The sequence below is a fragment of the Pezoporus flaviventris genome, unplaced genomic scaffold (assembly GCF_033815535.1).
Source record: "Pezoporus flaviventris isolate CSIRO_AGI_PZ_B2104156 unplaced genomic scaffold, CSIRO_AGI_Pfla_v1 ptg000047l, whole genome shotgun sequence".
In the NCBI taxonomy this organism is placed as follows: Eukaryota; Metazoa; Chordata; class Aves; order Psittaciformes; family Psittacidae; genus Pezoporus; species Pezoporus flaviventris.
The window spans coordinates 11140363-11168362 of NW_026892595.1; the positions used below are offsets into that span (position 1 = coordinate 11140363).

At 36.7% G+C, this 28000-nt stretch overlaps 1 protein-coding gene across 3 annotated transcripts in view; it reads right to left on the minus strand.

Annotated features, from left to right (window-relative positions):
* MLLT10 (MLLT10 histone lysine methyltransferase DOT1L cofactor) overlaps nt 1-28000 on the minus strand; it is a 130059-nt gene that overhangs the window by 54664 nt on the left and 47395 nt on the right. For all 3 annotated transcript variants that reach the window (XM_061468291.1, XM_061468288.1, XM_061468290.1), the window contains exons 9-11: nt 15432-15527; nt 8595-8850; nt 6005-6571 (exon numbers count right to left, since the gene is read on the minus strand). In XM_061468291.1, coding sequence (XP_061324275.1) covers nt 6005-6571; nt 8595-8850; nt 15432-15527 — 919 coding nt within the window. The remainder of the gene's footprint in view (nt 1-6004; nt 6572-8594; nt 8851-15431; nt 15528-28000) is intronic.

Here is a 28000-nt window from a genome sequence, read left to right on the forward strand (position 1 = left end):
TTGATAAAAGCATAGAACATACCATGTTCTCTATTAATTCCTGTACTTTGAAATGCATTATTTGCCTTGTTACAGTCCATTTCACATGCCACACTGATTCACCATGCTGATTTTTGTTTTAGAAATCAAAAGTGTAATACAGAACAGCATTAGGTTTGTAGATAAGAGTCAAACAACAATCTCTATGAGCATGTGATTTGATTCTTAGTTCTAGAACTTACCACTGCAAATCAAATAGATATGCTCAACTAAACTGTATCTTCTAGAAGATGTATCACCTCCAAATTTTCAGAACCGTTACTGAGAATTGTTCAACTATTACCCTCTCACTTGATCACTATTTATTTGTTAGGCTAGAATCATTATAGAATCACTTTTCAGTTCCTCATATGATCATAAAATCATAGAATGGTTTGGGTTGAAAGGGACCTTTGGATAAAGATCATCTGTTTCCAAGCCCCCTGCATGGGCAGAGGCACCTTGCACTAGACCAGGCTGCTGACAGCCCCATCCAACCTGGCCTTAAACACTTCTGGGCATAGGGCACCCACAACTTCTCTGAGCAACCTGTTCCAGTGCCTCACCACTCTCACAGTACAGAACTTCATACAGTTGGATAAACTCCATAGCTTTTGTACAGTAATGTGCTTTTTCCAGTCTTGAATCCTTCTCATGGCTCTTCTTTGCACACAGCAGATAGCAGAACTAGACACAATATTCGAAGACTAGATTCAGTCTGCTGAACACAAAGCTACCTTTCTGATTCATCTGCTGTTCATGCATTCAGACCCTTTAAAATACAGCTCAACACTGGAAACTCAGACATAACTGATTATTCATCTGTATAACTTTTCTTTTCAGCCCTTCCTTCCCCAGAAGGCCATTCTTGTCCTGCAGGTACACATCCATCTTTCTTAGACATAATCTTTTACTTCAGCCCCACCAACACAACTCATGGTTTGCAATGTTTACCAAGAGATCTGTTTTACCCTGCCCTCACATACAGATTTTTTAGGAATTGCAGAATTTCCCAGCAAATAGCATAAGGTTGATAACAGATGCACATGGAAATAATGCTACTTTAAAGTGAACCCTTTGACTTAATAATTCTCTGACCAAAAATAAACTCAGACTTAGCCATTAACTACATTTAAAGCAAAGGTTTGCTGACTTCCTGTCATTACAGGTCCTTATCTAAAATGCCATGCTGTATCAATTGAAGTCTAGACTTCTACTATGCCACTGGTTTTATTAATATCAAAAAAAAGTCCAGTAAGTTATTTTCCGTAACTCACAATAACCACCATTAATCATTAAATCTCTACATCTCTTAACTTCTATCTTTCTTATATCAGACACATTCTAATTACATACCATTAACTACCTGCCAGTCTCTTACAACTTTACAAGTTTTAACGACTTACTGAAATTTAACACTAACAGTCTAAAACCATGAAAATATAAGGTCTTCACCATCACGCCAATTTATTACTTCTGGATGTAGCTGCTGCCAACACCTGTTTTACTTGAGAACACTGATGGGGGACCATTTAATGATAATCCCCATTTTCATAAATTTCTCCTACCTCATGTGATTTCTTCCCAATTACTTGATGAAAGTCTCCATGTCTTCTACAGCAACAATCATCAATTTCAACATTTTAATCTTGTATCAAACCAACACCATTTCTGTTGAGCCTCAAATATGAAGAATTAAACTCTCTGCACATGAATTTTGCCCTGCACGTCTTCTACACAGTTTGCTTAATCCTAAAAGGTCATTAATATCCATTACCATCAATTTGTTCTTTCTGTTCTATCTCCTCTAGAATATAGGCTGGCTTTTTAACACAAGAAGACCTATTTTTCTGCTCTGGCTTCTGTGGCACCTAGCAGGTAAATGTAACAGCACAAACTTTTCCATAGTGTTTTTTTCTAAACTCTTTCTCCCAATAGCTTTAGTTAGTATGTCAAAGGTTACAGGAGTTTAAACATAACATCATAAAGATTTAACATAAGGCCTGAGGGACTCAGTATATAAGTGAGAATTATTTCAAATTACCTACTTTGAAGCTCAGAGATCGCTCTCTTACATCATCAGTATGACAAAGAGTTTAACAGTAAGATCACCTCCTTGCAGAAGAATGTAAAACTTGGCAGAGGCTTCATCACCGCTTGAATCAAATAAGAAAAGGATAATAAAATACATGGACTAAACTGAAGCACTTAGTAAACTTCTATACAAAACTGTAATTTGACTGCACAAGACAGTATCAACCCAGAGAGGCCTTATTCCAAACGCTGTCTAGTACAACCAACCAATGCATGCCTAAGACAGCTCAAGGGCAGAATATATATGATGTAGAAATACAAATGTAGGAAGACAAATAAAGAGATCGCCTCAATTGTGACAAAGGAATTCCAGAAGACAGACACAGCAAGGGTGCTGAAAGCACAAGCTACCCATTTTGAGAGCCAATTTGGAATTAAACCTTCTCCAGTGTTCTTGGGGGGGGGGGGGGGAAGGGAGAAAAACCCTTGTAGGGTTTACAGTACTCATAAGGGTATAAAATCCATGTTGCAAAAACTAAAATAAAAAAATTAAAAAGCAAATGATTCCCTGAAGTCCTTAGCAACTGAAGCTGATATAATAGAATTTGTTTTACACTTGAAATCAAGAACAGAACTGGAAATGACAGAGAAGCACCTCTATACACTTGAAACACTGTTTCTTCCAGCAGGAAGAATCCATGTAGAAGTTGGAGAACTTTATCTACCATAAAACACAAAATTCAGTTTACTTCTGACACTTGACTGCTTTTCATTTTACCCTGCTCCATTATTCCACAAAAGCCAGAAAGTACTGTACATCACATTAAATATTCTTTTCCCTACTGCTGTGAGAAATCAGTTCTCAGAAAGTTCTTCACACACTGAAGTGTACTTCAAACAAACAGGAACCAGAGCCTGCACAAACTGCTTGACAGGAAAATACAAAATGTATGAAACTTATTTACCATAACTGTACTTTTCTTTAATTCCCACCACTTTATTTGTTTCTGCATTGTTGAAATAAAGTGCAAGTAAGGTAAAAGGAACAACTGATCTTGGAATCTACTATTAGCAGAGGTAAGGATTGAGACAAGATGCTACTCATCTCTTTCAAACTCTGGATGAAGGTTTTTCTGTTCTTTAATCACCATTGTTGTGAAAAGAAAAAAATAAAAATCTTCAGCAGAAAGGATCACAGCTTTACAATACTTTGGATCAGAAATTCATCTGTGTTATTCCCTAGATGGAGGATGAGAATCAATACTGAGAATTCAACCAGTGTGACTTAAACAGCTCTATCAAATTGTAGAGTTCATATGAAACCCTCCTCCATTAAAAAATTCAGATGCTGAATTCAAAGACCAGTAGCAACTGTAATACAACCTGAGTTTATGTATTGTAATAGCTTTTAATTATGTGGCCTTGTACTATTCCTGGTACATCTCTGTTATTAAAGAGGAAAACCAAGTTCTATGGACTGTAGAGATGTTTGGAGCAGGCAGATACTTTCACAAAATGAGCTGAATATACTTATTCTAAATAAAAGTCTTATGGAAGACAATTACGTAAAAACAGCACGTGACGAAACTCCGTTACCCTTTAGAATAAGCTTTCCGTCACATTTCATCTAATTTTAACACTGACTGTGAACAGGATTATCATTTGTCTGTGAAGTAAGGACTTTCATCATTTTTATGGATCTCAATGAATACTCTTAAGAAAATGGAAAAAAGAATGGTAGCTACAGTTAAGAAGGTTATTAAACAAAAATAAGAGGAGATTCTTGAAAGAAGTGCCTCAAAAGATTTGTTTAGTATGGTCTAGCTCATTCCTGATTCTGCTTCTCTGAAGTAACAAGGCAATTCCAAGTAAGAGTCATTAAAAACTTTTTAGCTCGACTTCCCCTGCCTTTTCTCTCACTACATTTACATGCACAAAATCTTAACTGGGAGTTTGGGTCAAATCATTTAGACCCACGTGTAAGATTCTGTTACTGGACAATACAAAAATGTTTCTAAGAGAAACAACAGCATATCATACCTGAGAAAATGTATGTTTCTCAGGTATACTTCTGACAATACTCATATGCCCTTCCTCATTGTAACAAAGTTGCAAATGGACTGCTAATCCCAGAAAATGTTTATGATGAAGTGAGGAAAGCAGCACTACCATCATAGTGTCTTTGCTTGCAAACCACCTGGTTTTGTTTCTTTGAGTTTTCTGGGGTTTGTTAGGGTGATTTTGTTTATGGATTTTATTTCTTTTCATTCACATTCTTTGGCATCTTCAGAAAATATCACTGGTTTAAAGGACAAATCTAACACTGGCTACTAAGAATCTAAGCATGCCTAACACAGGGGAAATTACAGACTGAAAATCATGATACATGTAATAAAACCTACCCAGTATGTCCATCCCCTATTTCAAAGCTTTGTAAAAAGAAAGCTTAAAATTATCGCTGGCATTCTATAGATGGATTAGTGAGATGTAATGAAGAGGACAAAGGAAGCAAGAATGGCCCTAGCCAGGGAAAGGCCAGTTCTAGGAGCTGACAAAACCAGAATATTCAAAGACAAACATAAGGGTGGGAAACATGAGTTGTTCACTTCGAACCAAGATCTTGTGCTTCCACCTGTCACCCAACCACAACAATACATGATCCACCTCCAAAGCATTATAAAGGAATAATTAAGTTCATACTGAAATAACCAGAACACTGATCCATTGCATGATCTCTGTCCACAAAAGACATCAGGTTAACATGTTTATTAAACTGCATTTTCATGAAAAAGATGGACAGTGAGCTAGGAAGTTTTGTCACACACCATTTCTCCCTACTGATTCCAATGCAGGAAAAATGTTTTTTAATATAGTTGCCACTGCTATTGCCATTATTACCTGCAATAAACATTGGAATTTACCTATACCTAACAAAGACTTAAAACAATGTGGTTTTGAGATCAAGTTTTTAAGTATCTGCCTTGTTCTCAAAGTTTTTTCTTTCTTGATGGATGTATGGGTTTAAAGTATCTCTTGCTTATGCAGTGAAAATACACAATATAAAAGCACAAAACCCTGCCCACAACCAAATATCACTTTCCATTCCTTTACTGTCACCAGCCTCTCGAAAAAAAGGCAAAAAACTCCCCTAAAACAACAAAAAGGACAAAATTTCAAAGTTACAAAATGGAAGGATCAGATAGTTTGCTTTTTTTTTTTTTTACCCAAACACAAAGACCTCGAAAGAAACTTCAAAGCAACAAAGACTTTGGTAGATACAGTATTCCGCAAGGTCATTCCACACACAGTTTTACTGGGAAAAGAAAGCCTCTCTCAGCCCCAGATGCACATAACATTTAGAACAGAGGAAGAACAAACCAGCCCATTTCAATTGCTAAAAAACACACAAGAATATGAAAATGTCATCAAGCTGCACAGGGACCCATATTCAAAACATCCTTTTATGTGTTTAAACTGATAATTCTCCATACAGACATTCTGAGTTTTAGTTAATCTAAATTGGGAAAAATAATTGAGGGACATACTCAGCACAGCTGATATGCTCGAGTACTGATTTTCTCCATGTAATAGAACATACAGACAATACAGACTGTATGCACCATCACTTATTTTAGCTAAACCTGCCACATATAATTTCCAAAGAACCTATTTTCATGCAACTTATTTTTTTCCCTAAAGACTCAAAACCTGCATTTATATAGCATATCGGTCTACACACAGCTCAATTTACTACAGCCACCTATGGCACAGTGGCACCGATACCTAAAACAAAACTTACTCTTCCAACAGTCTCTGATTTTCACTTTTTTCCCCAATTTGACTTTCAAGAGACTTTAAATGATACTCTGTTCTTGAAAAGCACATTCACAATTATGGCTAAAATAACAAAGACATACTTTAAGGTAAGAAAACAAATCCAGTAAATGCCTACCTGAACCCACTGGAGATGAACCAACACTAAGACTTTGTAAACTTCCATTCCTGAGCAAAGTTGGAGATTTCTGAAGACCAGAGCTTGTCACACTTCCTGCAGCAGATGCCACAGATGAAGTAGGGGAAGCAGAAGAAACTGAAAGATGGGAAATACTTTCTTGACTTTTATTTCCTTTTGGTCTACCAGGCCCATGTTTACTTTGCTTATTTCCTTTCCGTTTCTTCTCTGTTACAGTTTCTTCTTCTATTCCAGAAGTCTGAGCTCGTTTGTATGCTGTAGAAGTAAGGCTTGAATTACCTATGTCTCCAGGGGAGCTGTCAAAGTTTTTTGATTGGGAAACAGCTGATGATGAAGGGAGACCAATTAAGGAAGTGAAACAATTGACACCCCCCTCTTGACTCCCAGCCTCTCCTTTATGTACATCTTTGGTTGGCGCAGCCTGCTGAGAATGCGTGAAACTGTCACTTCGCAAATCTGTGTCTGTAAAACTCAAAAAATCCTGGGGAGACTGAACTGAACTTCCAGAAGACGACTTTATGCTCCCAGGAGTGCCCAAAAAGCTTCCTAAAAAAAAAGAAGAATATAGAATTTTTTTCCTGTAGTTGATGAAAATCAGTGGCAAAGATTAATATCTTTGGATATGAAACTTTAAAGTACAAGGACTTAATGAACATTGCTACCAAGAGCTAAAGAAATTATTTTTAAGATAACTCATTGCTTCTCCTGTGGGTCGTCGCTCTGCTAGATCAGATTCTCAGATTCCTGTCTGAGATTCAGATTAGAATTTGGGGCACAAACAATGAACAAAAGGAGAATAAACAACTTTGCTGCTCAAACAACTTTGACATTCCTCATGTTTTAAAGCCGTAACACACAACTGGTGCAAGTCAAAGCAGGTTTTATTAAACATACACATATATAAAAAGAAGGCTGATAGAAACATGCTATGATCAAATCTACACTATGCCTGCAATCTTCCCTACCATTCTGCCTAAATCAAGGGTCTGACACAGGTCAAGGGAACAGCAATTGCACTTAATTTACACTGGCTGAGGAGATGTTCCACAGAAGTGATATTTTTCAAAAGGACAGGAGGAGAACTGGAAAAAAGTGTACAAAACTGACATTTTAAGACTTTTTTAGCACTGTCAGAGAACCACAGAGATCTTTTGTGTAATAGAATTAAATTGCTTCTCTAATATTTGGAATCCAGTCATTTCACCACTGTGTTAGCGCACACAAGGCAGAAAATGGAGCACAGCTGGAAAATACAAATCTACCTTCACTGAAATTCAGTAATCCTATATGGGTGGGTGCATGTGGGTACTGTTTTACAGAATTCAGACTGATGAGAACTATCCCGTCAAAAAATACTTCTAAATATGACATTGGATATAAAAGAAAATCCTATAAAAAATAGTGTTTTCCCATTAGTACTCCAATATTAAGAATTCCATTTAAAATATCATTTACATTAATACAGCAATTTAAAAATCATAAAAAAGACTTTTTTTGTATTTTCAAGTTACATCAACTTCACTTAATGAAGCTTTAAAGAAAATACAAGCACACAGTAAAGATCTATTTTGCCATCTGCAGGGAGCAAGATTTTTCTTTAAATGAAGGATTCCAGAAGGCAATTTTCAGAATTTTGAGAATGTAAAGAAAAATATGCTTCTAGTTTTTTCAAATAAAAGAGTCTGAAATACTGTAAGACTTGTAGACAAATTTAAAACTACTCATTGCATACATACACTCAAAGGAAGAGCAAGATTATAAAGCAGAAATGACAGTCAGCTGCTATACACCACAGTGAAAATGATACCAAAAAAATTACTTCATAGAAGGTCTAGTTTGTTGTGTTTTAAAATAGTATGTTTTATTAAATAATAAAATTCACTTCTAATTTTTTTTTTCTTTCTTCAAGTCTGATGAGGATGTCATAATACAATTTGCTTTTTAGACTTATTAACAGTGCACTTAGTGGGTTTTAACATGTTTAAAACAGCAAACTTTTTGTATTACATAAAGTAAAACTATAAAGTATATAGTTGTCATGTAATCATCTTCTGCTTATGTTTTTCAATGGCAAAAAAATATAAAAATAAAAATGTCTTTCACTTTGAAGAAAACAGCGTATTTTAAATGTCTGCACCTTGAAAAATTATTTAGGGGCCACCACATCCAATACATTAGGTAGTCCAGCTTCATTCTAATATGCACTAACTAAAAAATGTTAGTATATTATTCCGTAAAAGAGCTAAGAAAGGCCCCTAGACTGAAATTCATATGTTAAATTTTACCCCAGACTAACTCTGCAGCACATAAGGAAACTTCCGGATTTAGCACTTAAAGAGAGCAACAGTCTAAACAAAGCATCAATTTTGCCCTTTAATGATGTGCGACCTTCTTTTTCACATTACAACAATGAACTTTTTTTCCCCTGAGAAAAGTTACTTTTTCCCCCAAAGTGAAACAACATTCTCATAATTGAGGATAAAGGATTATCTACTTTTCAAGTTTTAAATATGTAAGATTTCTAATTCACGTCAAAGCAGAAGTCGTGTTACAGCATAACAACTGATACCTTGCTGAAAAGGGCTAGCTGCAGTCACAGTTGTTCCTGGATTTCTTCCAGCACCAGGCTTTCTTCCCCTCTGACCCGAGCTGTGACCTGCAGATTTCTTGCCTTTGCTCTCTGACCCTCTAGCCTCTGAAGAATCTTTTCCACTTGAAACGTGCGTAGAAACTTCCTGGAAATTTGCATTTGTAAATCGAGCTGTGGTATCTTCCAACCGCTTCAAGGAGCCTGACATGGAGTTGTTGCTAGTGCTTGTGTATGTCTAGCATTTTGATAAGAGAGAAGAAAAAAGACAAAAGGAACTGTTAGGTCACATAAAAAAACCTGTAACAAAAGAACTGCTTAAAAGAACCCATTCTGTAAAATAAACTTGGAAGTGCTCAAATACTAAAGTAACAGGCAACAGCAAGAGTTACATATAGTGAATTCTTGAGATCTTCAGCAAACAATTTAAAGTGCATAAAACTTCATTTTGTGGAAAAATGAGTGAAAATAATGTCAGCTTTGGTTGAAACTCTTATTCCACTGAGGTCAGTGGCTTAATCTCACATTTATGGTTACAGAGTCTTTACATTCTATTTAAATAGGACATTGTTATTTTGCTGCTTAAATTTAAAAAGAAAAAAAGAGATTTCATATGCTTTTCTGAAAATACCATTTTTATGTAGTTTGTTTCTTCAAACTGGAAACTTCGTTCCATCAGCAGTGGAACTGATGAAGGCTTCAGAACCTAAGACCTTGCACTTTTAAGACTTCATAGTCTAAACATCAAACCAAAATCAATTCCAACAAGCCCAAATGCCCCTTATGTCTTCACTTCCCATCATCACACTAGGATTCCCTGCCATCTTAACCATCCCTTCCAGCCAGTTCCTTAAATAAAGACAACCTAACACACTCTCGGAACCCCCAGTGCAGATTTCTTCTTCATCCCCTACCCAGCCCTTTTCCTACACCCATCAACTCTCCACAATGCTTTCAAAAATTATCTTTAGGCCCATTATTCTTCCAATGAATTCTGTCAGAATTCTTCGTATTGGTGAACAATCGTCAAAATAGGTTCACAGAAGTAATTAGGTGGGCAGGGAAACTGCACACATAGCATTAGAAAAAAACCCACAAAGGTATGGATTTTTTTCCATAATATGAAAAATGTTTTTGTAAGAGAGAGAAAAAGAGAGGGAGAGAGTGAGAAAGAGGGAACAGAAAGGGAAGGGATTATGACAGCAGAATTTTTATATCAGAAGAAAGAAAATTAATGCAACATTACGGAAAAGGAAGTAACAGCCTACTGTTATTTATATTCAAACCAGCCAGTAAAATAGCCTTTCAATTGCATAAAGTTTCTTCAACAGAAAATATGCAAACTAGAAGCTACTCATCTATTCCAAACAAGCTTAGTTTTTCAGTTTTTAAAGAGAGTTTAAAATAGTAGCTAAATTTTTCTCATTAAAGACTACACAAATATATGGCTCTTAAAATTGAGCACATACATGTTTTCTTTTCCCGAGATGTTTGCTGTATTTAGGCCTACAGCAGAGTATTTCTTCATCATAAGCAGCTTTGCATAGCTGTTATAAAAAGTTTTCCATATTTTTACTAAAACATCTAAGGCATTTATATAGAACTTACTTTTCAGACAACTAAGTATGTGAGCTTTGAGAAAGATAAAAACTTAAATCTATTTGTGTACTGCTCTGTATGAATTATTGTGAACTGCAACAAATACATACAACAGATTTTCTGAATAACTGTGAAGAAGAAAAATCAGTCTAAGTCTGTTGAAGTACAACGTTAAAAATTATTTACCCCAAATTCATATTACTATACTGGTAAGTGCGTCTAAAGGAAATCAAGCCACTTCTAAAGTATGTTTAGTAATTAACTTTTCGAATCATTACGAAGTCCACAAGAATGCTTACTTTTCCTGAAACTGATGTGTCAGTTGACCTGAGTAAAGTATAAGTGGTTCAAATCTGAGTTATCTGAACAAAGGGCTTCCAAATATGCAATAACCTAAACCAAAAGTCAGCCTTTTTCTAGGATCCAGGATTTCTCATCCAAAACCTTCCTTTCCTAATTCTTATCTCCTACCCACTCAGTTGGATATTAATTACAAGGATAATTCTCTGTTGGTATAAACAATCATAGTTTGATGTTGTCTAGTACCTCTTCCCCATTACTGGAGGAATTTTATTTACTTATTTTCTTATTTTAAAGGGAAATAGAGTTTAACACAGCTCTGCAGACTGGCCAGGGCTAGGCAATGACAAGTAGGCATCAACTTGCATCTACCATGCAGAGATTTAGTTTGACTGCAAAAGCCTGAGCCCTGCTCTCTGGGGAGCATGTATGCACATTGCAGTTCTGCTGCTGAAGATTTTGTTCCAACAGTGTTTCAGAAGGTGCTCCAAAGTGTACTGAAATCTACATGCTTACTCGGAATATCTTTAACACTGTTAGGATGCAATATGGCCTAAGCATACTAAAGCTGGTGTCATTTGGTCAGTATTTTTTTTTCCCCAGATTGTATTCCTTATTATTAATTGCAGCAAAGTGCTGTAAACCAGATACACATACATCAGTTGCTTTGAGAAACCACAAGATACACAATAGCACCTAAGGTACAGCTTATTAAGCTAATTGGTTCAAACAATATCCTACTCACCACTAAAACTGTTTTTCTAAAATGCTATTTTCTAAACGGCAAAGGCCTAAGAGAAATGTCTCAGAAAAAAACTTCATATGCCATGGCAAAGTCATACTGTTTGCGGGGGGGGGGGGGGGGGGGGGGGGGGTGGATACTGAGGTCAGGAGAATGATAGTGGCATGGAGCAAGGATAAGAGGATAGAGACAGAACACCTTAGATTATTTACTGACTGGCTTCAACTTCTGCAGCCCGCCCCCACCCCCCAGGCTTACAATGCTGGAAGGAGACAGCACTGTTCACACTGCAGTCAGTCATTTTTCCTTCATTTCAGTACTGACATGCCCCAAAAAGGAGATTCCCTGATGCTCCAACTCCATTCCTTGGTTTATCTGGGAGGACCTGTCTGCTTCATGAGTGTTAATCCTGTTCTCAAAATTCAATCAGTATTTGCTAGTGCAATTACCAAGCTGACTGTGTGTATCAGAGTTCCTTTATACTTCGCATAAACCAGTTGCAGGGTTTCTTTTCCCCCAAAAAGCAAAGTTTCACATTACCAATCTGGTGCAGAGAGAGCTACTGTCATTTTTATGCCCCCCATATATAACTCTGTGCACCCTGAAGAGTTATACCACCAATCCGCAGAACGTCTTAAAACTTCTGGGATAGCTTCAGATTTACAGTAAAAGTGTAATAATCATTCTTGCTATACCTCCCAAGGCTTGAGAAGCTGTTAACCCCAATACAGATGTCTAAGGTGGTACTCTTGTACAGAGAAGGGAAGGACCACAGCAGGAAATCCTCAAAAAAATATGCCATAAGAGCACTGTCCAAGCAAAAAATAACCAACAAAAAAACTCCAACACATACCCTGTAACTCACAAACACTTCACAGCTGTAGGATAGTGATGTTCAGTCATACCAAACACACATTTCCCTACTCTTTTAATTCTCTTCAGTACCTCACTGCAGTAGGATCTGAGCATGTCGCCTAATAACCAGACTGGGCTGATAGTGAGGGTGAACTGAGGAGGGTTATCATCATCATCTCTGCTATTACAGATAAAATTCAATCACCTGTACTTTCTTTCTCTTTGCAGTATCTTTTATTTAGTTACTGACTACAGTTTCGATGCGGATATATTGTATTGCGTATCTTTGCGTATTATCAGTATTTTGGAGTTCTGTTTTAATTAGTAACACTCCACCCCACCCAAAAAAGGACCACTGTATTTTTCTGTGTATGTTAAACCACACATATTTTTAACTCTCAATACAAGCCAAGCTCAAAACCTGAGACAGAAGATTTTATCAGGACTGATAAAAGGGGTGACAGCCCTTCCCAAATAAGAGGAAGGCCAAAAAAAGGGAGAGACAATTCAAATCCATAAACTCTCCTAGCCCTTCTTAAAACGTTCTGTATCTATGACCCAGAAGTGAAAAACTTCTTAGTACATTAATCAAAGAGTAGCTAGGAATTTCTTATTTCAAATTCTTTCACACTAGTATGATCCAGACTAAGCAGAGTTTACTGAGTTACATATCACAAAAAATGCCTCTCAAAATGGTGTATTCATGTCTCAACACAGAATTTAGACTGGAACCTCAGTAAAACTTACTGGAAATAAATTTTGCAGAACAAAGAGGCAAGCCTGTAATGTAAATCCACAGTTTATTCTGCAGCCTTCATGAATCTCTCTTAAGAAGCCATTCATCCAGACAAAAACATGCTTTGTGGCATCACCTGCATACATAGTCATTACCACCGTATCACAAAGGATTTAAGTTCTTTAAAAAGGAAAAAAAAATTAGTTTCAAATTCTAGTTCCCCCCACAGGAACAATATGGTACCAGAACTAATTTTATACCATGATAAAACAACGTATTCTCTGCAAAGAGACTGCTGTGTAAAAGACATCAAGTCTAAATCAATTCTGACAACTCTATGTAAAAAGACACACAAAAGTAACATATTAATACAATATTCTGAAACAAATATTTATTTTGGAAGAAAACAAAAAATTAGTCTTTATTAGTAAAATTTCAACTTTTTAAGGAACACACTATGAAATTATCACCCAGAAAAACAAATGCATGTAAATGGTGCCAAAAGCATGTAGGGAAAAAATTCAAAAGAAATTAAAGGAATGAACCACACACACAAAAAAAAAAAAAAGTCACTTCCAAATAGCCAGTAGATATTTTAAAAAAAAAAAAAAGAAGAAATAAAAAAAAATGAAACAAGGAAACCATAATCACAGTAACTTCATCTAAAAAAAATGAACACTGATTTTCCTGATGATATGAAGCATTATAAAAAGAAGCTAGAAAATTAAGCAGACAGCTTAGGCAGAAAAAAAAAGCCCCACAAGGTGCAAAACATTATAAGAAGAAAATTAAAAGGCCACATGACAGTATTTAAATTCCGAAATGATTATTTCTGTTTTAGTTTAATGTAGTTATAATTTATGTTATAGAATTATAGAGACTTCCTGTTCTCTTTAGTATTTGCTCTAGCTCTACCTGGCTATTGACCATAGGAGTTGCAACATTTTTTTTAATGTTATCTATTTTATTATTCTTAAGACTATAAAGAGGTGAGGTTTAGGTATTCAAAAGAACATAAAAATATTTAAAATGCTCCTATTATAAATCCTATAGATTTACCTGCAAAAATTTATTTGACTTGCTATACATACATATGTAGTACAATCTCGATTATCAGTATGGCCAACAACTCAGGAAGACTATCAGTCCCTAACTGGGTTTAATAGAAGTTTGCTAACATGAGATTTTTCTCTTGTTCGCCTTCCTAAAGTACACACCACTGAGTTGTAAACCTTGTCATTAGAAAAAGTCTGAGGAGGACAAAGCAATTAGAAAACAGGTCAGCAGAAGAACAGAATCTTTGTTCAACATTAAAAGCATATTGCAGTAAGTAGGATTCAAAAATAACCAGTATTTCAATATATTTTATTTAACTTTTACACCAATGTACAATAATGCAACATTTCGTTAAAATTTATTATGATGATTAGATGATGATGTAACTGAAAAAAGATATGATCATATATAGCATAAAACCTAAACAAAAAAACGTAGCGTTTAAAGGAACTTCCCACACAAGAAGGGTGGCAAGTTTCTTTTACAGGCTATGAAGTTTGCAAGTTGTCTCTGATAAAGAGGAATATGCTCAGGACAAATTAATAAAAGGAAATAACGAATAACATGGACCAGTCAATACTATTCAAAGTGTTCTACAACCTAACTTCAATAAAAACTGTCACATTGCATTGGGTTTTTATAGCAAGGTTTTGGTAGCAGGGATGCTACAGATGTGGCTTCTGGCCCTATGTCTGATGGAGCAAATGCCAGACAGCTCCAAGACAGACGAGCAGCTCGCCCAAGGCTGAACCCACCAGAAATCTGGTACCACCCCTGGGATAACATAGTTAAGAGGGGGACAAGTTACTGCCCACGAGTAACTGCAGACAGAGAGATGAGTGAGACTAACAGCTCTGCAGACACCAAGGTCAGTGAAGAAGTAGGGGGAGGAGATGCTCCAGGCACCAGAGCTGATGCCCATTCCCCTATAGTCCATGGTGAAGACCATAGTGGGGCAGGCTGTCCACCTAATGCTCATGGAGCATTCTTGTAGAGTGCAATGAGATCTGTCACTATTTAACTCTCTATGTTGTCCTCTGAGTTAGGTATTTGCTAGCAAATGAATAGGAAGGAAAGACCACAGAGCCTAATGGAGCAGACTGCTAAAAAGGCAATGTGATATTACAAGTAGATGAAGCATGAGCTGTAATTTCATTAATTACCAGCTTAAATGCTTATAGGTTCAGCGACAGCTCAGCACACACAAGTGAATTTCAAAGGAAAGATTTTCTAAAACTTCTCAAATTATTAAACATAAGTCAATGAAATAAAACTTACTGGACCATCAGTGACACCTGACTGAGGTCATTGAATCACTCACTGCTCTAGTACAAAACTCTTAAGCTGTTCTCCATATGATAAATCTCAAAGTATTTTGGGATTTTATGCAATAGGAAAAATACCAAGCATGACTGATAATTACAGAATCTATACCATTAGAAAGCTCCTGTATATATAATGGAATGATTACATCATGAAATTTCATCATAAGTAATTGAAGTGGAAGAGGAGGAAAAACATATTGACTTACTTTCTCTGTAGTTACAGTAAGAGATGGAACCAAGGATGGTGAGGACTCCGACTGCTTCTTATATTTTTGCTTGTGTTTATCTTTCTCTTTATATTTCTGTAAGTTATAAAAGAGAATACAGTCTAAGTTCAGCTTCATCTTTAGCATAACTCATTTTATGTAGCATCACGTGTTATCAAAATTTGAGAGAGTAATAACATCCTGCACTATTTTAATGTAAACATTATTTTTTTGGAATTTTTATAATAAAATTTTATAAAAGCAAAAAAAATTTATATTTGTTTTCAAAGTACACAAACTGAAATTCTTCAATTATAGGCAGCATTTATGAATCCACTGCTGTTAATTTATCCATCTTCTAAATAATAAATTAATCATCAAAAGAAACTTGATTAAAAACAGAGACATGGCTGTCTCTGTTTTTAGAGACAGAATTTTTCCTGCATTTCTCACCAACAATTTCGATCTTCCTGCATTTCTGCACCTGCATGGTATTTTTTACTGGGATACTACTGCAAATTAAGCCAAGTTTAGCTTTGGCTCCACTACTGCCATCTTTATGCATAACAATGTGAAATTTGATTTAGATTTCATTTCCAAAAAGGGTGCATACAGTTTACATACTAAGTAAGTATCTTCCATGTTAAACTGGACAAAATACCGAAAGCTATACCACTGAAGTCTGCTTTCTAGAAGAGCATGAGCATTTATTTATTTTAAATACAACATGAATCACTGGCAGTGTGAATGAAATTTTGCAAACAGACAGAAAATAACTGCTTAACCCGGAGTCTCTAGACTATAAAAGAAGTCTTCAATACTGGCAGATATCAATCCTTCAAGGATTACAGATGCAGACCCAAACTGTTTTTGTTTAAATAATTCAAACACAAAGAAAAAGCCCAAGTCTGACAAAATTAACAATTCAACTTAGAACACAGGAGTTCAGTATTTTTACCAAGTTAAGTTTTTTTACCAAGGTCACTTTTCCCACAGTATCATAATATGGTTTATTTAGACAGCCAACATCAGAAAATGCAGGAAAACTGCAGAGAAAGTTACTTGTAAACTACTGGCACTTAAGTATTTTGCTTCTTTATTAGGTATATGTGAACACACACACAAAACACAGCAGAACAGCATGATCTATGGTCATTTGTTCAGAATGAGTGCTTCAACAGAAAGCTACCCAAAAAATGCATACGTATGGATTGGCACAGGGCTTTTATACTCCCACTGAGAGCTTGAAAAGATGAAGACAACATAAAATGTTTAATTCTGAATAGCCATATGAAAACTCAGTAACTGTTTTCAATCTTAAAAATTATCCATGCTGATCTTTAACTATAAAAATTATTACCCAGACTCCCTAAAGAAAACGGAAATTGCTCAACAGCAACTGCATAACCACTCTCATGAAAGAACTTACAATTTTGCCAGCTTAGTCAAGAAAATTCATGCAGTACCAAAGCCATCTTCACCAAAATATCATGCAAAAACATACTTGCTAGAATACAATGTGCAAAGTCCTTTGGATGCTTATATGCTTCTTAAAACTCTAAGGAAGGTCCAAAAGTCTGATGGGGATTTCTACGTTTGTTTTTTTCATACACTGAAGTGAACTTGGTTACTGGTTTTTTCCCCTCAGTGTGCTGCTTGGATAGCAATGTGGAGTTTTGTTTTTCATAGCAAAGTGTGCAGGTGTCATAATTACAACATTATATACCATAAGGTAGAATTCCAGTTGTTCAAAACCTAACATAGAATCATAGAATAGTTAGGGTTGGAAAGGACCTTAAGATCATCTAGTTCCAACCCCCGTGCCATGGGCAGGGACACCTCACACAAAACCATGTCACCCAAGGCCTCCTCCAGCCTGGCCTTGAACAGTGCCAGGGGTGGAGCATTCACAACTGCCCTGGGCAACCCATTCCAGTGCCTCACCACCCTTAAAGTAAAGAATTTCTTCCTTATATCCAATCTAAACTTCCCTTAAGTTTTAACCCATTATCCTTTGTCCTATCACTACAGTCCCTAATGAACAGTCCATCCCTAGCATCCCTATAGGCCCCCTTCAGATACTGGAAGGCTGCTATGAGGTCTCCATGCAGCCTTCTCTTCTCTAGGCTGAACAGCACGAACTTTCTCAGGCTGTCTTCATATGGGAGGTGCTCCAGTCCCCTGATCATCCTCATAGGCTTGTTAGGGAGATTTAGACCACAGATGTTGTTTCTGTTTTCTTTGGGGTATTTTTTGGAGTACGGATTGTTTGTTTGGGTCTTTTTAGGCCTGGAAAATACACATTTGGAAGAAAAGAAATACAGAGAGGAGGGAACCAAATGCACTGCACAGTCTATTCAATAATTTATTGAATGTAACAGACTCAGAATTGATACTCGTACTACTAGAAAACAAGCAGGGATGAAAACAGAAGCATCTACACCAAGACTGCCATGTTACCATTCAAATCTGGTAATCCAAAAGCCTTTCATCAGTGCTAGTTACCATCTTACTGTATCATCAGTGTACATGTTTACATAAACTAAACAACTTCACTGAACCCCAAACAAGCCTCAAGAAGGAAGTTATGAAATGGAAATCTAAGCCACTGCCTGAGTTTCTTTAGCTTTCATCATTTTACTAAGAAATTCAAATCCCCATAAAGAATTTTTTTTTTATTTATAATTTTGGAGCCAGCGGGGAATGACTTTAATATACTTTAAGATGAGATTTCACAGCAATATCAGTAAACAATAGGAAACATTTAAATAAACATGTTTTACAATCTCTTCTGTTGACTTTCTAGTGTTCCTTTACTTCCAGTGTTAATTTTGTCTGAAAGGCAAAGAAACATAGAATTCTGATCAAAGGAATAGTCAGGAGGCCTTCAAATTACATTCTGTAACGTACTGAAATCACTTTGATAGTAGTCTCAACAGAAAAGGATGTGTCAAGAAGAAGGAAAGAGGGATACAAAAACAGGGGAAACGGAGGGGTATAAACGGCTGAGCCTGGAAAGAAAATGCTTTAAGTTCTGTAAAGTGAAACATCAGCAACCACAAATTCTTTTCCCAGATCCAAAACATCAACACAAAACTTGCCAGCTTGCCAAGGTTACAGCTTACCACTCAAGGCCACTGGAAGGGTACCCCACCCAAAGACTCTTTGCATACAAAGATCTCATACAAAGATCTCCTGTCCTTAACTCTAAATTCCCTCCTCCTTTTTTACATTCTACCTCCTGTAACAATCTTTCCTCTTTTTTTTTCTTTTCTTTTTTCTTCCAAAGTTCAGAAGTCCTACTTCTGAATGTGAATTGATTCCAGATGCAAATAACATCAAAGAAGTGGAGAACATTTCATTGCAGGAAAACCTTTGACAGGAATGCTAAGGTTTTGCACTGATAAGAAAAAATCAGCAACAACCTGCTGAGATGAAGAGATTTAGTTCTCACAAAGTGCCTCCTTGCAGTTGCACCCTCTTCTCACCATAAAGATGCATACAAAGCACAGTAAGAGTTCTGAAATATTCACTTTTGGATCTAGAAAAGGAGTAACAGAGGGATATGAATTCCCACAATATTAACAAGTATGACAGCTTTCAATCAGGTGTGTCTCAAATGACACAAAAACTAGCCATCTTCTCTACTGCCAGAAAAAGAACAGACAGCTGGCCCTTCATGCACAACTCACTGTATGCTTTTCACTTTTCTACATGCAAACCCACCATTGTAGGGAAAGTGGAATCGAGTGTCTGACCTTTTACAATCTTTACTGTAAGGCAAAAAAAAGGGGAGAAATTACTTAATAAGGACTGAAAATAATATTGCTAATAAGTGAAAGCTAAGGGAGCCCTGGAGGGCAGGCAGAACCTAATGTATTCCATTTATATACTCAATTTTTTTTGAAGATTCATAGGCATGAGTTCAGATGTTCCAAACATCTGTACGTTAACATAGTTGCAGAGCTGCTACATTCTGTAAGAACAGGATTTAGCAGAAGAAACATTCAGCGGAAGAATACATTAAAAATTACACAGCTAGCTACAAAGTTGACAAAGGAAACTTCAATCGTGGCCACAAATACGTAAGCTCAACAGGATCAGATTCAGGCAGCTCCTGAAACCTTACTTATTTTAAGAAAAATAAGGTGCAGTGGCCATGCAGCCATCGGGTAAACAGCTATAACATTATTCATCCTAGAACTTGAAGAGCCCTGATTTATGATGTAGCTAAATACCAATACAAAATACCTTGAGTTCATATGTCATGATTAATCAGAAAGCTTTATTTATCACAAGGGATCTCATTTTTGGGTTTTGCTTCTTATCTAAAAAAGTATGTAATACCTTCTTAATTCCAATAGCTACACGCTGCAAGATAAGAATATAAATATGGTACAAGATTTCTAGAATTCTGTGGCACCTTCTGTACATTGCCCTCTTGTGGGACAGGGAGCAGGAGGTGAAGAAGGGGAAAAAAGCACACTTTCATTGCTTCTCTTTCTTTCACAAAGGTTCAATCTACAAAACTTTTACATAATACGATTTCACAAATACAGCTGGTTCCAGCTCTTCTGGTTTTTAGCTCATTTACATATTGGATCACTCTAAAGATCAGCACTTACTCATTTTCTTTACCGTACTTTCAGAGGAAACATTTATCAGACTACTGACTGAACACAATCTCACTGAAACATCAGATTAAGGATACATGTATGATTTTATGTAAGCTCCAATCTGTTATCAACAGAATAAATGTTATCAAATATATCTTTCCACAGTTTGGACCTTAATGTCTGGGAAGACTGAATAATACAAGTGAATAATAACTTCCAGGACAGATGGAATGGATGGGTTCAGCTTTTCCCTAATGGCATTATTAATCCATAACATTACCATGTGGAAGTATCATTTAACTTGTTCAAGGTATTTACACTTATTTGCAATTCATTTTTGTCTCAGGAAGTCACAGCCCTCTCCAAAGAGGTTACCACAGTACTTCATTTCATTAAGCTACCTTCTGAAGTTTGGCATTTAACAGTTCACTGTTACAAAGAAAAAAAAAAGGTATCCTGACCCGTCTCTCACCCCTCCCACACTGCTTAGCTTGTCAGAGTTTCTGTGTGCCAATTCAAACTGCTAAAAAGCAGCAACAAAACCCAAAGCGGATAGTTTTCTGCTGTTTTAGTGAATTAAGTTAGTTCAGTGGAGGAGCATGAAACAGGCAGTAACAGGGACAAGAGGAGGCAGACACAGGACGGAGGAGTAAGAGCTCATCTGCCCAGGGATCAGGAGACTAACTTCTATTTTGGAAGAATTAAAACACATGCACACTATCAGCAAGCACCAGTGACCGGCCTTTCAAACAAAACTGCTTGGGCTGACCTAAAACAAAAATACCATTTTTATCCCCTTCTCTATTACAAAAATCATAACACACACACACACACACACACCCCTCCCCCCACTACCTCTGGTTGTGCAAAGTTTTCAAACCTCAACAACATTTTCAAATTCAGGTTATATATAAGGAAGAAGTTCTTTACTATGAGAGTGGTGAGGCACTGGAACAGGCTGCCCAAGTAAGTGGTAAATGTTCCATCCCTGGCAGTGTTCAAGGCCAGGTTGGACAGAATCTTGGGTGACATGGTCTAGTGCGAGGCATCCCTGCCCATGGCAGGGGCATTGGAAATAGCTAATCTTAAAGTCCTTTCCAACCCTAACTATTCTGTGATCCTATGATTCCTGTGAGGAAAGTCATCGGAATGTCTAAATCACTAATTCTTCAGCCACTGTTTCTGACTCCCTCAAATAATTCAAATGTTTCAGAACATTCTATTAGCACAGAGTACTCAGATTTGTGCTTTTGTCTTTTATGGATATTTTGCACTATCTCTTCATCACTGAAGCTTGCAAATCCAGAGCTGTCACCATCACAACTAACGTCTTTAACAGAAAGCTGCACACAGTCCTTGCTAATTCCCAACACAAGACCTGCTTGGCCTCTTATTTGTGACTGGCAGCTACTAGTAATATAACCATAACAATTCCAGAATGAAAAATGCCTATGGTCCTCAAGTTCAAATTCAAATCTTAATTTATCTTGTTTTGACAAGAATGGCCCTTGCTCAGGCATACATCTATCTATCATTTTATACGGTATAAACCACAACAGGAAAATTAAATACAGTAGCAGCACTGCTGCAGTCACAGTAATAAAAGGAGATAGGCTCAGGACAGTTTACAGGTGGAGGTGGAACACTACTGCCAGCATTATTCAAATACATTCATAGTCAGTTCTAAGCACAAAAGTTGTTCTTAAGTACTATTCCTTTCTACAATTACTTAAAAGACTTAAAAACTCACTTCAATTCAGGGATAACGGTCAGATCATGGTCAGAATTTTAACTGTCAATGGTAAAAAGACTCAAAAATCACTGACAAAAATGCCAGTCAAAGCTTCTCTTAGACGCAAGACTAATGCACAACTTTTACTAAGAATATGCTACTCTTCTTTGGAAATTTAACATTAAAATGAGCTTTTTCTGTTATTTACACTGTTTAATATTAATGGTTAGTGATGGATACGCGGTCCTAAATATTTGAGTAGCACGTTACAACTTCAAAAACGATTCAGGATTAACTAAAACAACTATTTATGCTCATCTCCATTTATTCCTATAAAAATTGCAAGTATTTAAAACTGTTTAATATGTGTTATGTTACATACTGTGAAATGCTCTCCTGTCTGTGACGTAACTTGAAGATATCCATCAAATATATGTTAAGAAATAGGTAAATGGAATGGTAAAAAGAATATGTTTATCCTGGCTCAGCTTACCATTGCAGATCATCTTTAACTGCATGTGGTCTACCAGCACTCAAAACATTTTACCACATATACATACAGCTTCATGGAAAATTATCAAGATTATATTCTAGAAACTATTACGCAGTCAACAAAGTACAAATAATCTTTATTAATCTAGGATTCAAAGCAAAGAAAAAGAACATCTTAAAGCACCTTTTACTTCTACATCCCTCAGAGTTATAGCTACAGAATTGGTGCATGAAGGTACATTACTCAAACAGAAACAAAAAACAAGCACTAACCTTAATGACCTATTTTTAATATTCAGGTGTCATCTAGTTTTTAAATTAAGACAAACAACACTGCATAATTTTCTCAACCAAGAAACATCCACATTTCTTTAAAGTCCAGCTTACCATTCACTCCAGTTATTCAGATGTTACTCTCCTCTATCTTCTAATGTGGCAGAGCACAAACACTGAGGAGTTAAGTAAGTAATGCTACAACACACTGAACTTGTATAAGGACCAAAATCGTAATCAGACATAAAGTCTTTTCTTAAAATTTTGGGAAGATACTGGTGAAACTGAAGTAATACACTGTTGTGGTTTAAACTCAGCCAGCAACTAAGTACCACATAGCCGCTCGCTCACACCTCACCACTCCCCAGTGGGATGGGGAGGAGAGTTGAAAAAAAAAAGTACAAAACCCATGGGTTGAGATAAAATAGTTTAATAATGGACATAAAAGTAAGATATAATAGTAGTAATAATAGGAAATAGAAGGAATAAACACAAGTGATACACAATACAATTGCGCATCAGCTGCTGAACAATGCCCAGTTCATCCCTGAGCAGTGATCTGCCCTTTCAGGTAACTCCCCCTCACTTTATATACTGGGAATAACATGCTGTGCTATGGAATACCTCTTTGGCTAGTTTGGGTCAGGCATCCTCTCTCTGCTTACTCCTGGCTACTTGTGCCCCAGCTCACTGACAGACTGTGAGACTGAGAAAGTCCTTCATCGGGGTAAGCATTACTTAGCAACAACTAAAACATCGGTGCGTTATCAGTGTTGTTCTCAGACTAAATCCAAACCACAGTACTGCACAAGCTACTCAGAAGAAAATTACTCTATCCCAGCCAAAATCAGGACATATGTAACAATAGCAGAAATAATAAACAACAAAATAAATAAGATTAACACCTCATTACATCTCAAGAATATCACAGCAATTTTTCAGTGAAGCAGACAGTCTTTTGGTTGATTCCTGCAGCCTAAGGAAGACATCTGGACTAACAATGTGATTTTTCTTTTAAAAAAACACTACTCATCTGATGAGCAGAGGAAGAACTTGCTATAGTACAGACCTACTCAAAATTCTGATTCTCGCAGTACTGCTCAAGAGACACCTATAAAAACCACAGTGAAGTAGGAGCTCAATGAAAGAAACAAATAGATAACAGAACTTCTTCAGATGAATGTCTGTGGATTTTTGCTACCCATGGAATTTCAGTTTTACAGCCTACAGAGTTATCATTGTTACTAATAACTATTACTTCATGCACAGGTTCTGCTGGGGTTGGGTTTGACTTAGATTTCTCTCACAGTGCAAAGTAGAAGACCAAAATGTAGACTTTGAAGGAAAAAAGACAACTGCAACTAACACAGTGTCCCAAAATCCTACAGCTTAAAGGGTAGTTTTTAGGTATACCCAAGGGTAGTGCATTTGTCATTTCAAAGTAATTAACTAATCCCAGGTGCCAAGCTTAATACAATTATGAGGCATTTGTTATGTCAAGGTTAGCGTTACTCTTTTTTCCATAATAAATCACAGAATCACAGAATGGTTTGGGCTCGAAAGGACCTTAAAATCATCAAAGGGCAACCCCACTGCCATGGGCAGGGATGCCTCACACTAGACCATGTTGCCCAAGGCTTTGTCCAACCTGGCCTTGAATACCGCCAGAGACGGAGCACTTACACTTCTTTGGGCAACCTGTTCCAGAGCTTCAAATATTATGATGATGTAATAACACAATGACATGTTACTTTAAGTAACATTAAAGTAACATTAAGTTACTTTAAGTTACATTAACTTACATTAAGTTACTTTAAAATAACATTAAGTTACTTTAATAACATGTTACAAAGTAGTCAAATCAGTAATTCCATGATAAGCATGATAGTCTAAACAGAAGTTCCTACTTTTCCTCTTACTAAAATAAAATGTGCGCTGTATACTTTGTCAAGCTGACACAGAATACAGCACAAGTTAACACAGAACTTCAGCAGGCAACAAATCAAACAAGATGCCTTCTCTGCTCTTAATCATGCAGACTTCGAAGATACATATTATGGAATATACTCAGAGTAGCTTTCTAACGACATTTTGTTTACACAGACACACTCTGCCAGTCTCCCAGGTAATGAGACTTTCAACACACAAAATCCAGAAATTTTGTTAGGAAACAAAACCAGGTTCTGCAGCTCATGGATAGATATTAAAGACCATTTATATATACACTGAGCTACATATGGTATATACTTATTGACCCATCTTTAAATGTGTTTTACAGGCTTCTTTCCCTTTAATTGAACAGAATTTGGAAGAAATCAACATGGACAAGCATCACTATCCATACCACACCACTCTCATTTGAATAATATTGATCTAGCATTAGATCACTTTTCTTCTAGTTATCTTTACCATTCTTACAATTTTGCTTTATACTACAAGAACAGCTGAGGATTAAACAGTCAGATCTATTAAACTGATTAACAAAAACTTTTATAAAAATGCAGTGGGATACTACATTATTGAGATCAGTCTGGCACTCCTCCACCCCCACTCCCCCCCCCAAAAAAAGCTACACAAAACCCACAGTGTTCAAGTAACAGCATTAAGTTTATGAAACAAGGCAATTAACAGAGGAATGACAGAATTGCCTTTGCAACACTTTGCTTTATACTGTGCTATAAATTTATTCTTCAGGACTAAACCAGAAAAATTTTAATTTTTTTCTTTTCCCCCAAAGAGAAAAAAAGGAAACCATTGCTAATGTAGCTGAATGGTAACTCAAGAACTGCAGTATGTCCCTGGTTTTGCCACAGAATCTTACATGATGCATGGCAGGTCAATTTTATCTTTTCACAGTCAGTTATTCATACAGGGAGGCATCATAATAAACACTTGATCTGAGTGTTTAGGACTTGATTTGTAACAGCCCACACAGAGCATTAAAATACATTAAAAAGCATGAAGTGCCTTTCTCCCAAATGAAATTCATAGTCCTGACATGAATGTAAGGTCCCTCACAACATACTGGGAAAGTTTATGCAGTTCACAAGTTTTACCTTCTCACACACTTAACAAACTCACAGTTACAGTGGAACACACTGTAGGTCATGCAGTGTCTCAAACTCTTCTTAGATGTTCAAGTTTCTCCCCCCAAAATTAGGGGAGCTGTAACGTTCCTTGAAGAACAGGATAAGCAGCAAGATCATGCCCATAATGCATTTCCTTTAGCCAGTAACTCAGTGTTTAGAACACTTGTCCTGGCTCCTGCATATGAGGTTCTCCTCTGACACCCTCCAACTTCTGTAATAGCGCCCTGAGGTTCCTCGTCACTATTTTGTTCTTTTTTCCCCTCTTCAGTCACCACTTCTTACATATTTGAAGTCTTCAGTTACAAGCCCCTTTTTGTTTAATTTGCATCATATTAGCCATCATACCAGGGAGTTTTAAATTTCCACTTCCTGCTCAGCCCAGACCAAAGCTGAAAGACCTTTAGTAGAAAAGGAATTTGTGTAATTCAGCTGCTACGTAATAGTTACTTACTATGCAGTAAATTCACATTTTTCAGAAGTCATAAACATATATGCTCGTAAGCTTGCCTAATTTTCACCTAAGTGGCAAGAAAGACTTCCTTTACGCAAAGGTCAGTTGCAGATGTGTTTGGTTCCTTCTTTAGTCCCTTCCACAGATAAGGTTGCCAGGACCATGAGTAAAGCAAGGTGTTCTTCCAAAGCCTCATGATTGTCTCAGTTTTTCCCCTAAAAGCTTGAAGTAAACACTTGGACCCTGAAAAAAGGGGTATTACAACGGGATGACAAGCAACATACTACAACCCTACTTATGAGGCATACAGACGCATCTTTAATTAACTTCCAACTAACGGCTCTGCCATAGAAACAAAAAATACTTAGTGCAACAGTAATCAGAATATAACTAAGCTATTTATTCTGTAGCTTCAAATTCCTCATTAAAATTAAATCATACCGAAGGTTTAGTTTTTTTTGTATTATTCTAGAAGAGACAAAGTACATCATTTGAAGGAAAACACATACTTTCAACTCAGTGTCTATTTGCAGAAATGACAGCTATCCATATCGACATTTTCAGATCAACCTCTTCTTAATGAAGAGTAAGATTTTATAAGCATATGGACAGCTTCTGAGGTCTATGCAATAAAAAAGGTTCTAATCCTCAACTCATATGGCTTCTGCTTGGCAAAAGAGAAAGATTTAAGAATGCCTGAAGTTGAGATGACCCAAAATTCCAAAGATGAAAGATAGTAGTAGAAAATATAGTGCTTCTGGGGGAAAAAGGAGGAGGCACACAACACCACAGACAGGGGATGGACAGAAATAAGGACACAACACATGAGATACCGCCGTATCTGGGAAGAAAGATACACATTTTTTCTGTAACGTGACAACAATCTAGATTCCAAACAGATTTACGTAAGAGGAAAATACAGTAAGTCATCCTAACCTTACTACCCCAAGATACAGTGTATATTTGATATACTGTATCAAATAACATATCATATGCCGAAGGTAGTTAAATTTATCAAGAGAATGTGCCTCCACACCACATAGAATTCATTGACTGAGGAGTAGTATTTTGCAATGCAAAGGCCATTCTTTAACTGTGGAATGTAAGGTTAAAAACGCCAAACAAAAAGCCTATAGCCGCAGAAAGTTATGTGAACAACAGCTTTAGGAAACTGCAACTTTCTTCACATTTGGTGGTTTTAGCTAGAGTAGTGTTTTGTTATTACGCAACATACAAAGCAAATTAAACTTGATAAGTGAACATGCTGTAAGGTACCATGCGAACCAACGAATGTTAAGTAATAGGTTAGTGCTTCAAACTGCACTGCTTCACTTAGTATTACAGATGGAATCATAGAATAGTTAGGGTTGGAAAGGACCCTAAGATCATGTAGCTCCAACCCCCCTGCCATGGGCAGGGACTCCTCACCCTACGCCATGCCACCCCAGGCTCAAATCAGATCATGAGATCTTTCAGATTGCCATGTTTCAGTTCATAAAAGGTAGAAGAAACTTTCATATCCAATTTCTAGCAAACTTCAAGCCACAGAAAAAAGCCAGGACTTGCAAAGGCAAGCCACAACATTAACTATTTCTAGAAGATCCACATCAAAACACTTCCAGAGCAGGAGAAGCTGAGCAGCAAGCAGAAGAAAACAGCTGATATATTGGCTGAACACACTGTTACAAAGTCCCTCCAAGTATGCCCTGAAGATTTCCAGGTATTACGACAGTATCTCCAAAGCACTTTAAAAAAACAAACAAACCAACAAACACAACAACAAAACCACACCACGCAACAAAACTCAATAGCAACAGGTTTTTTGCACTACACAGACGTACAAAACTGAAACTGAGCCTCATGCTCACACCTGAAGGTTTCTTCAAATTCAAGTTCAAAGTTTTGTCAATGCGAGT